The sequence below is a fragment of the Spinacia oleracea genome, chromosome 2 (genome assembly GCF_020520425.1).
Source record: "Spinacia oleracea cultivar Varoflay chromosome 2, BTI_SOV_V1, whole genome shotgun sequence".
Taxonomy (NCBI): domain Eukaryota; kingdom Viridiplantae; phylum Streptophyta; class Magnoliopsida; order Caryophyllales; family Amaranthaceae; genus Spinacia; species Spinacia oleracea.
Genome location: NC_079488.1, coordinates 62,043,871 through 62,056,241, shown reverse-complemented (window position 1 = coordinate 62,056,241; position 12,371 = coordinate 62,043,871). Strand labels below are relative to the sequence as shown.

At 39.8% G+C, this 12,371-nt stretch overlaps 1 protein-coding gene across 1 annotated transcript; it reads right to left on the bottom strand.

The window, feature by feature from the left end:
• Positions 1–676: 676 nt before the first annotated feature.
• LOC110799889 (uncharacterized) lies at positions 677–1,240 on the bottom strand. The gene has a single exon (XM_022005157.1). The coding sequence runs from the start codon at positions 1,238–1,240 to the stop codon at positions 677–679; it is 564 nt and encodes a 187-aa protein (XP_021860849.1).
• Positions 1,241–12,371: the final 11,131 nt, after the last annotated feature.

Sequence of the window (12,371 nt, the reverse complement as noted above, 5' to 3'; positions counted from 1 at the left end):
TTCCCTTTTAGCCTCCTTGTACTTCTCGTAGTTCTCATCACTTCTACATTTTCCCAACTCTTTATAGCATTCTCGTTTTCTCTTTATAGCTTGTTGCACAACTTCGTTCCACCAAGATGTGTCCTTACTTGGTGGCATGATTCCTTTAGATTCCCCTAGGACCTCTTTCGCCACTCCCTTTATGGTGTGCTCCATTCTTGTCCTTAATGAGTCTACATCCAAATCCATATCCCCGGCCCAAATACCTTCACTTGCCACCTTTTCCACGAATTTTAGTTGTTGCTCCCTTGAAGTTTCCACCACTTGATCCTAGCTAGGCTCCACTAGTGGTCTACTCTTTCTTATATAACTTCTACCTCGAAAATCAAGTACCACAAGTCTATGTGGGCTGTTGTACTCTCACCCGGAATCACCTTACAATTGGTGTAGCACTGTCTCAAAGAAATCCTTACTAAAAAGAAGTCAATCTGACTCGCATTATCTCCACTCCTATAGGTTACTAGGTGAGATTCTCTTTTCTCAAACCAAGTGTTCATTATACCCAAGTCATATGCCAATGCAAAATCCAAAATAGCATTTCCCGCTTCATTTCGCTCCCCATACCCAAAACCACCATGAATGCTTTCAAATCCATCGCGATTCGAGCCTACATGTCCGTTGAGATCCCCATCAATGATTAGTTTCTCACTTCTAGGGACACTGCACGTTGCACCACTTCTTCTAAATCCTCCCATAATTCTTGTCTAGTTGACGCATCTAGTCCTACTTGTGGTGCATAGGCACTCACAATAGTTACAACTTCATCCCCTATCCCAAGCTTAATACTCATAATTCGATCATTCTTTCGGGACACGTCCACTACATCATCAATATAATCTCTGTCAATAAGGATACCTACCCCATTCCTACCCCTAGTTTTTCCCGAATACCAAAGCTTATAACCCCATGGAGCTATCTCTTTTGCCTTGTTTCCAACCCATTTAGTCTCCTGCAAACATAATATGTTAATTCTCCTCCTTCTCATAACCTCTACTACTTCGACTAATCTCCCTGTCAAAGAGCCAATGTTCCAAGTCCCAAACCGCATCCTACTACCCTTACCCTTACCCCTGCCCTTACCATGAAACCTTGGATAGTTAACACCACCATCGGGTGGCGCGCCGCTTCCGGGCGACGGCCTAGCAACCCTTGCATATTTTCCACTACACCCGGGCATAGGAAGTGTAGCGCACCCTTGCATATTTGACACCACCCCCAGGTGTAGGGGTGGCGGGCCGCTTCTGGGCGACGACCTAGCAACCCTCACATATTTTTCATTACACCCGGGCTTAAGAGGTGTAGCGCGTCGCTGAGAAGGGGACGCCCCCACGATATTCCATTGTCGATTCATGTCATGATATGTGGCTTAGTTTTAATGCTGGCCGCCACCAACCTACCGCACCCTCCTCCTTTATCCGGGCTTGGGACCGGCAGTGAATGCCGCATACGCGACACTCACAAGTGAATGTTGCATACGCGACACTCACAAGTGAATGCCGCATATGCGACACTCACAGGCGGAGTTAATATAAAACCTTGACGTTAATTAGAAATTAATCGTTCTTTAATAAATTAATCGTCTCAATTTGAAAAACTACTCCTTAGTATGAAAACATACTTTTTCCACCCTTAAAATCAATAAAAATTGACACTTTAAACCTTTTTATAAATCTGAAAATATAATTGATTATCATAATTAAATCAATCACCTAATTATGCTAATCAATTGACCCTTTAGGTCTAGGTTAAAACCCTAACTTTAATTCTCCAATAAAACCAATTTAACACCATAAAAATCAAGTCTTTATTAAACAAATGAATCTGAAATTTCATACTTTAATAATTAAAATACGCCTCAAGAATCAAAACATGTAAAACATCACAATACGGTGTTCATAACCGTTTCCCAGCATTTTAATTATTCAAAACAATAATAATAATAATAATATAATTTGAAATACCAAATTGAAATAGAATAGGTAAGGAAGAAGAGAATTATACTGATCCGGCCTATAGCACGGAACAATCACGAATTGAATGTGATTGGGAAAAAAATTGAACGAACGAACAAAAACACACACACACGATTCGTGTGTGCGCGCGCGCGGACGAGGAGCAAGGGCAGCAGCAGGACGCGCAACAGCAGCGCGACACAAGGGGACGAGCGCGCGGGCTGGGCGAGGGGTGTGCGACTGGGCGAGCAAGAGAGGGACGAGGGGTGTGTGTGGCTGGGCGAGAGGGGCAGCACACAGCAGCGCACGACAACAACAATAGCAGCAGAGCGCAACCGCACGGGCGTGCTGCGCTGCGCGAGGGCGAGAGAGTGTGGGTGGGGAGTGCGGTGCACGAAGGCACGGCACGAGCAACAACAAGGCACGACGAGCACGCTGCTCGGTCGTGTGCGGGAGAGGAGAGCCGGGCACAAGGAAGAGAGTGGAGAGAGGAGTGTTGGGCAAGTAAAGGAGGAAGGGTGTAACACCCCCAAAATTTGGACATTTTATATAATCAAAAACCCTGTTTTTATTCATAAAACAATCGTCCATACCTTGGGAGTGTCAATGCTACATTTATTCTCCATAGAAAATAAATGCAAAGCAATAGAACAATTTAAAAATCATTAAAGTCAAAAATAACTAAGTAGTCTAAAAGGTGGCCAACAAACATATTACAACCAATTCCCATAAAGTAAACAATAAAACCCAACTTAAACTGAAATAAAAAGTGTCTCTTGACTAGGTGGTTATTCTAAGCGTCTCCTTACACGTAGCCAAGTACCTTTACCAACCTGCAATAATACATGGAAAAGAGACAAGAGAGACGAGCTCCCAAAAATCAGATAAACTGAGTAATTCCAACTCCATCCCGAAAAAATAAATAATTTTTGAAAACGTTTTGAGTACATAAAATAAATAATTAAACAACAAGTACCAATTTAATAACTCCATTATTAAACTTATCACACAAGATCAAGTGAGGGAAAGAGAACGTTAAGGGTCGCGCGTAACCTTTGAGAACGGCCAAAGTAAGATGAGTACAGAATGTCCCTAGTGTGCACACCCCTCACTAATTGACTATGGGTCTCCGCGACCGCGCACCAATAGAATTAGGAGGAAGACTAAGCAGAAAGTTTAATAAAATAATAGAAATTAACCTACTAGAAGCCTACCGAGTCTCCACTAAAGTGCACCGATAGAACAACATCTAGAAGGGCAACCTGTTCCTAACCCTTACGGGATTTTCCCTCTGAGATTACACTTTACATGATTAGTATTTTAATAAGGTTCAAGCACATAATACAAAGACATAATGAAATAGTTACCGGAAGAAAACCAAAACACAACAAGTCCATTAATACATACGGCATTCATTGTAATCCATTTACACTTCTTATATCAAAGAGCTCATAATGCTCCATCAATTACAACCCCAATGTTCACGTCATGCATCCAAATTAACCAGCAATTCTCCGCATTGTACAACAAGTATCATTGACATTTTCATAAACTACTTATAGGATTCAAATATCACTTTCAAAATAATACTACTACTTTGAACTAGATAGGCTTATAAATTCAAATTACGTAACTCGTTTATATAACACTTTATCTACCAAACACATGATAACACATAAATATGTCCAAAATACTTTTCCTAACGGGAACCAAAGATGATGGACATTGAAAATTACCTTGAACACGCGCTTACTTCGAACTAGTAGTTTCCTTGCGTGTTATTTTAATTGACTCAGTCTACAAATTAGCAAGTGAATAAGGTACTGGTTAGTCTTTTGATCCTCGATCAGTTCCTCACAATCTCATATGTTACCCATTTCATAGTAGTATTACCAATATACATACACTAATGCGCCATTGATCCACTGCCCAGTACAAAAACCAGTTTTATAAAATTAATTAAACAAACTAAACCAAAACTATTTCCTCAAATTCATGATATGTGTGTTTTATATAGAGTTTTTACCCCGTCCCTTAGTACTTTTTGATCTCAAATGAGCTCTTCGAAGCGATTATTAGTACTAATGTGCTCCTTGTAGTGTGTTTGTAGTTTCAGGTTCATCATTCTAGGAATTAGCATATTTTTGTGCATTTCCTACTCATTTGAATCAATACAAGAGATTATGTACTTTCGAGAGCACAAACATTAAGTTTGAAGAGTTTTGAAGCAAAGAGAATAACGAAGGAAGTACAAAAATGACTATAGTCCACTATGTTAAGCATAACTCAAGTTCTACAACTCCAAATGATGTAATTCCAATTGGGTTCGATTCTAGACTTCAATAGCTTTCCAAAAAATGGCCACTCGCCTAATTCCGACGAATAACGAAAGAGATATGACGTTTTGAAGATAGAGGATCGTGCAGTTTCATCACGCGCCCGATCGGGCGGTCATTCTGGGCGCTGTTCTGGGCATTTTGCAATCGCCCGATCGGGCGGAATTTCGGCCGATCGGGCCGTTTATCGAGCACATCGCCCGATCTGGCGACGCCAACCTCCAGCGTATTTCGCGAGTTTTTATTTCCGAATTTGGGCTCTATTTTGGGCAAACTATAAATACTAGCCCCTTGTATTTTTAGTGACATCTATTATTTTAGTTTTGAATACTTAGTTTATTTCTAGTTTTCTCTATTTCTCAAAACACTTAGTTTTAATTTTAATCAAAGATTCAAGCTTTATTATTCCATTGTCCTTTAATTCGGTATTATTTCTTGCTCTAGCTAATTAATTTAATTCATTGCTTTAATCATGTTTTCCATTATGTTAATTGCGTTGTTATTTATTATCATGAGTGAGTAGTTCAATTTCTAGGGTTTAGGGGATCTATGAATGCATGATTGGGATTATATGTGGACTTGATTATTGATTGATTGATTATAATTACTATAGCTTATTATTATTGCTCGTCAATTCTGTTCGGCCGGATTATTTCTATTTGAGTTTGATTAACTTTAGATTATGCGCCGAGAGGTATAAATCTGATGTTTTTGGTCTGTGGCTATTAGATAGGAATTATTTCTAGTACGTAGCGAGAGCCCGCTAGTTGTTCTATCCTAAGGAATTCATAAGATTCGAGAGATGCATCTTTTCCTAGTTATGATTGTTAATTGATTGTTATTGTCCGTTGTCCAATCTCGGTCTGCATTTATGGTGAACCGCTGCCCTAGATTCTTTTAATATTGCTATTTTCTGATTTGGTTACTTGTTTTAATTTAATATACAAATCAATCCAACTCTTGTTACCAGTAGTCTAGATTAATAATTTAATAGTAGAAAGAACGCCTATTTCCCTGTGGATACGATCCCTGCTTCCCTTGTTATATTTTTAGTTGGTGAACGTTAGGTTTATCTTTGATAGGAGTGCGATTTAGCCTGTCAAATTTTGGCGCCGTTGCCGGGGACCCCCATCAGATTCAACACCCTCCACCACCACAACAACAGTACCAACCGCCACCACAACAGTCATACCAACCGCGGAGTAACTACAACCCGCAGCCTAGTGGACCACCTGGTTTTCCTCCACAACCTCAACCCACACAACCTGATCCCATGCTTGTAGAGATGAGGAATATGATGTTGGAATTGCAGAGATCTCTGAGCGAAAAGGATGCCAAAATCGATGCCCTCACTGCTCATAACAAGATCATGGATAAACAGTTGGCACAAATGGCTACTACTCTTGCAGAGAGACCCAAAGGTCAACTCCCTTCACAGCCTGTGACCAGAGAGTCTGTAAATGCTGTCACTTTGCGGAGTGGATATGAGTATGATGGGCCGCCTATGACTATAGAGGAAGAGGTTGAAGTATCTGTCAGTGGTGTTGTGCCAAGAGAAAGTGAGAAGGTGGTAAAGGAGAAGGAAGCTGACACAAGGGTTGAGAAGAAAGTTGAGATACAAGTTCCACCTATCAAACTTCCCTTCCCTCATCGTCAGCTAAAGAACAAGCTAGACAAGCAGTTTGGTAAGTTCTTAGAAGTGGTAAAGAATCTGCAGGTAACGATCCCTTTCACTGAATTAATTACTCAAGTACCTGCATATGCTAAATACATGAAAGACATCTTGACTAGGAAGAGAGAATTTAGTGAGGTGCAGACTGTTGCATTTACTAAAGAGTGCAGTGCCTTACTACAAAATAAGTCTCCACCCAAGTTGAAGGACCCCGGGAGTTTCTCTATCCCGTGTAATATTGGCAACCTTTTTATTGACAAAGCCTTATGTGATTTAGGTGCCAGTGTTAGTGTCATGCCCCTGTCTGAATGTACTAAGTTGAACATGGGTGATTTAAAAGTTACTAACATAACTCTGCAAATGGCTGATAGATCTGTAAAATACCCCCTAGGTGCTTTAGAAGATGTGCCTGTTAGAGTAGGTAATTTTTTTATTCCTGTTGATTTTGTTGTGTTGGACATGGAAGAGGACAGGCAGATTCCTATTATTTTTGGTCGACCTTTCCTACACACTGCGGGGGCAATCATAGATGTCAAGAATGGCAAGCTAACCTTAAATGTGGGGGATGACAAGGTTACTTTCAATTTAACCCATGTTGCTAAGAGCCCTATGGTAGAGGAGTCATGTTTTGGAGTCAATGTTTCTAATGATTATTTTAATACTGAACTGACTCATACTAACTCTAATAACTCCTCGGAAAAAGCACATGTTTCAAATTGTTTTGCAGGTGGAGGTGATCGGAGTATGAACTCTTCGGCATGGGTTCGAAAGGAAGCACGATTTGATGATGCTGAGACCCGAAAGGCCGAAAGCTCGGTGAACGGTGGGCACCGCATTCATGATAGGGGTCGTGATCTGTCACTTCCAGCACCACATAGCTCATCCAAGGCATTTGAATTGACACCAGATGGCACCATCTTTGGTGCCCCCATTCGATGAGTTTTCGTGGCTCTCATCCCCTTCCTTTCGTTGTCTGCACATAAACTGAGATTGTGTAATGGGGACATTGCATCAATCTAATAGGGGATGAGTATTTCACTATCCGTTTATTGCTTTTCGTAGTGTATTTTTCGCTTTCGTTTGTGTGTTTTAGTATAATTTTTGAGCAAGTGTGTGTTTCATTGTAGTTTTTGGTGTTAGAGAGGTGAGAAGAGGGTATTTTACGGTTTGGACGTTTAATGTTGTGCAGGTCTAAGGCTCCAAGTTCAAAAAAGTTGAATTCAAGCTGAAACGGAGTAGTCTGCGTTTCTCCCGATCCGGATCGGGCGAGGAGCGCCCGATCGGGCGCGTATCGATTCAAGGAAAATGTTGGAAAATCGCCCGAACGGGCGACGGTTGCCCGATCGACTCAAAGGGAGAGTCAAATGCCCGATCGAGCGAAATTCCGCCTGATCGGGCGGTTTGTGATGACGTCAGTTCGAGGGTTTGAGATGATTCTGGGTTGGAAATAGTCGAAGAAAATGGGCATTGCATTTCGCCCGATCCGGATCGGGCGAGGAGCGCCTGATCGGGCGCGCACAGATTCAACGAAAAGGTTCGAAATTCGCCCGATCGGGCGATCTGCTGCCCGATCGGGCGATTTGCGAATCAGCGACAAATAAGCCACGGGTTGCTCACTTTCCTCATGATACCCCTTGAGCCAATAAGGACATTGTATGATTTAGCTTGGGGGGGTGTTTCACTCACTTGTACATATTAAGTATGTTTTTCCTTTTATTTTTGCATTTACTTATTTTTGTGTGTTTATTTTGGTGTGTTTAATGTTTCTTAGAGTAGTTTATTGCTTTGAAAAAAAAAATTACAAAAATACGTTCCGATAAATACAAAATCATGCTTCCCTGTGCCCCTTGATTGGAAATTGTTTTGATTCTTGGTATTTGATGATGGGCAATGTAGATGTGTTAGCCATGATTTGATATTCGACTACTTTGATGCCTTCACATAAGTCAACTCTGACTAACTATTTGTGGACTTGGTGCTTGACTAGTTGACTTGGTTAGGATGTGTGATAGCTTCCTGGTGTGTCATTGATTTTGAGTATTGATTTACAACTATTAGTAGTGTTTTATGACTCATATACATGCACATTGTGGAGGACGAAGGCATTTTTCTGTTTAGGTAGCCTTCAGATGAATCTAGATATATTTGTTCCCTCATTTTCTACCCATGTTGTTGCTTGTGCCCCTTTATTCGGTGACTAGCCACATTACAAGCCTGTAAAACCCCATTGGTTACTAGTCCCAAGCCTAGCTTGGGGGAGATAATAGTAGTGAGGTGAGGGAGTTGTAATGTGCTACATTTTGAGCACAAAGTGGGTATTGAAAAAGGAGTTCGTCTTATCATGTTTGTTGTTGAAAATGAAAAGAGATGAAAGAACAAAACAAATGTGAAGGTTTCTAAAAAGAAAGAAAAAAAGAGAGATTGAAAAGGAAAAGAAAGAGAAAAATTTATTACTCTCATAAAAAAGTTCAAAGTATTGTTTCAATCAAGTTTTGCAAATTCATATCCTTATGAGTGATTGGTTACAATTGTGGAAAAAAGGCAAGAAAGTATGGTGTTGGCTTTTTGTTGTTTTGTCATGTGTTGAGTGGGAGAGTTATGGTCATTATATCGGTTGATCATGGTTGTTTTTAGGATTTATGCTCCCCAAAGCCAAGGCTTTAAAGCTCACATTATACCCAAACTTACCGCACCCTAACCTAAGCCTTACATTACAAGCTTTGAAGACCTTCCGACCTTTGTGCATAGAGTCGTACTTATGTGAAAATAGTTGTTTATCAATGCAAGTTATGACATGACACATTTGAAGGAAATAGTGCCCTTGGTCCAAGTATGCATAAAATATTAAGTCTAATAAATGCGGTTCAGTATTAATTAACAAGTTAATAATTCAGTGAGATCAAGTGAGCTGAATGCCTAGCTAGAGGCCGCTTCAGTTCAAGTGGAATTAATTATATTAATCCACAGCTTACTCTTGACTGAACCTGTAGGGTCACACAAATAGTACGTAAACGGATCAAGTATTTAATGGAATTAAATACTCCATCTATGGATATTCGGAATCGACGGATCTTGGTTTCAGTGGGAGCTGGGATCGTCACAAGCAAGAAATGAATACTCCGGAAACGATGATATTGCCGGAAACGGAAATATGGATCGTATCGGAAATATAAATATTATCCAAGACGTAGATGTTGCCGGAAACGGAAACATGGTACGTATCGGAAAATATTATCGGAAATGGAAATATTGCCAGAATCGGAAATATTGCCAGAAACGGAAATATTGTCAGAATCGGAAATATTATCGGAATCGGAAAATAATTCCGGAAACGGAAATATTAAATATTTGTTCGAAACGGAAATTAATTCCGGAATCGGAAATATTAAATATTGTTCGTATCGGAAATGAATTCCGGAATCGAGAATTTAATCGGAAGCGCATCGTACGAATTAGCATCGGACGAGGCTTGCTAGACGAAGGCCCAGCACGAAGCCAGGCCCACGCCCAGCAAGCCAAGCGCCCAACACGAAGGCCACAGCCTCGCCAGGCCCAGCGCAAGGCCAGGCCCAGCAAGGCCGTTGGCGCGCGCGCTGAGCGTGCTCGTGGGCTGCGAGTAGCGACCGCTCGTGTGGGCCGCAAGGCCTGCGCGGGTGGTGCGATGCTCGTGGTCGTGCGACACTCGTGTTCGTAACGAATCCTAATCCTATTTGAATTGGTGCATTGATTAAATCCTAATCCTAAAAGATTAAATTTATTATTTAGAGTTCTAGTAGGATTCTAATTAATAAATCCATATCCTAGTAGGATTATAATTCCTTTCCATAAACTCTATAAATAGGTGCCTATGGTCACAATTTATAGACACAATTGAAGTATTCAAAGGTAAGGTTTTTAAGCAAAATCAGCCTAACACTTGCAACCCAAATAGCCGAAATTCCTAGTAACCTTAAGGGCGATTCTAGTTGGTCAAGCTTAAGGCGGATCCGGACGTGCTGTGGACTATCTACGGAGGGACGACACTTAGAGTCCTAAAGACTTTTTCTTGTTCGGTTCGGGCGCAGCTAGGGAGGGCACGCTACAAAGTGTATGCACCTAAATTATGCTATATGATTATGTGTAAATAATATGTTTCCTGGCTTTATGGTTTTTCCGCATGATTTATGTTTATTCATATGTATCATAACCTAACAGTGGTATCACGAGCCTCTTATTATTTTCATAATCTAAATTGTATAAACATGGTTAAATATTACAAATTTGCAAGGAATTAAAAGGGGTGATTAATTTTTGTAATTGTTAATTAATTGCAAATTGCGTTTATTTAATTATGTATACGTAGTTTTTCGGCAGAATGTTCGTTACTCAACCAAATCGAGTGATTTTTGTGTCAATTCCGCATGTAAAAGGCATTCTAAAATTTTGACAAAATTAGTATTTTTCGCCGAAACCCAGAATTCCCAAATTCGAAGCCTAACTATGACTTTTCGGAGGTTTTAGTTTTTCGAACGCAAAATTTTGTAAATTTAAGGTGTTAAATTAAATATTTGCGATTCTTGTTGATAAATCTTGAATCTTTGATTGACCTACAGTATATGTTTAACAAGTTTGAATGCCTATGCTTGTTAATTATACAACCTAATTTGTAATTATGATTAATTTGTTGAAATTCGAATAATTTAGAATTGATTTGATTTTCATAATTAATTAATAATTTAATTAGGTTCCCATGATTAAAAACCACCATAAAAATTGTTAATTTGTGTTAAATTTTAAATTTTTATGACCTAGATTTGAATCCATGTTAATTGGAAATTAATTGATTAATAAATTTTCGATTTTTCGCCCTAAAATTATGAAATTAATATGATTTATTAATTTGTCATTAATTTTGGAAATAAAAGTTTTAATTTTTATGCAATTCGCTCATAAAACTTGCACGTACAAAGCAATAGACGCTACGTGTTACCCTTAAGGGGTGTTGTATACTGCGGGCATGCGACGACGAGCAAGGGAGCCCGTCGCCCATGCGGTACGATGCAACGAGCAAGGGCCATGGCACACGAGCACAAGGCAGCATGCTGCCCTGTGTCGAGTGTTGTGCGCATGTGGGCGAGTGGGCAAGGGCGAAGGGCAAGGTGCAAGCCAGTGGCAGACGCGTGTGGGCAGCAAGCGTGCTGCGCCACAGCGCGCGCTGCCACGCCCAGCAAGCAAGCAGACGCAAGGCGACGAGCAAGCGGGCGCGCGCAGCGTGGCCTGCAGTGCTGCGTTGCGTGTGGCCTGCAGACGCGATGAGCGAGCAAGCGCACGCGCAGCGTGGCCTGCAGTGCTGCGTTGCGTGTGGTTGCTTGCGTGTTGCTGTACGAACAATCAAGGGGCGCTAAGCCTCGTGCACTCGATGGGGCTTGGGCGCAAGCCCAAGTGCCTCGTCGTGTCTCGAATGAGTCATTTCGAATTTAATTTTGAATTTTCAGTTCGGAAATAATTTTAATTAATTTTAAAATTAATAATTTAAATTGTTTTCTCGGATTTTAATTTTAAATATTATAATTATTATAAATTTTATTTATACTAATTACTTTACTAAAATTAAACCTTGAATTAATTTAAATTCGTTTAATTCAACTGAAATAAATTAAATTAATAGATTCGATTATAAATTTATATGAGCTTTAAATTTTAATTAAATTTGTCTGTTTCCGGTTAAACTAGAAATACATTTTTATGTTTAAAATTAGTAAAGCATATGAATTTATTGGTTTAAGTGGGAGCATTTTTAGTCATAAACTCTTGATTAGGTCTACAAATCCTTTAAGGTTAAACAACTTGATTAGAATTAATAAGGACTGAATAATTGGTAGATTATTGGTGCCCTTGATTAATTGCTGCAAATATTTATGTGATGCATTAACCAGCTATGTGGGCCATTCATGATAATGAATGGATGAATGGTATATATTGTATATGTACTGTTTTGCAGGTTATGGAGTGACTAGTATCGCCCAAATAGGATAGAAAATATGGTCTGCGTACCATTAATTTGAATGTAATTGGTCTAATGCACCAAATTTGTTTTTCAATTTAAATATGGTCTGCGTACCATCAAATAGTTGTAATTAGTTTAATTATAGCTTATCCTATTTGAAGAAAATGGCGCCTCCCACGGTGAAATTCAAGACGGAGTTTTCAATCCATTTTCATGACGGACTTTGAAGTTGAAGCTTCAAGATGAAGTCGGGCCATACTAGATCACATTTATCTTATGCATGCTTTAAGTTATTTATTTCTTTAAATATGTCTTAATTATGCATGAGATTGTGGCTTGATTATGTTGCATGATTAAGGATTTTAGTTCACTTAAAATCTAACCAA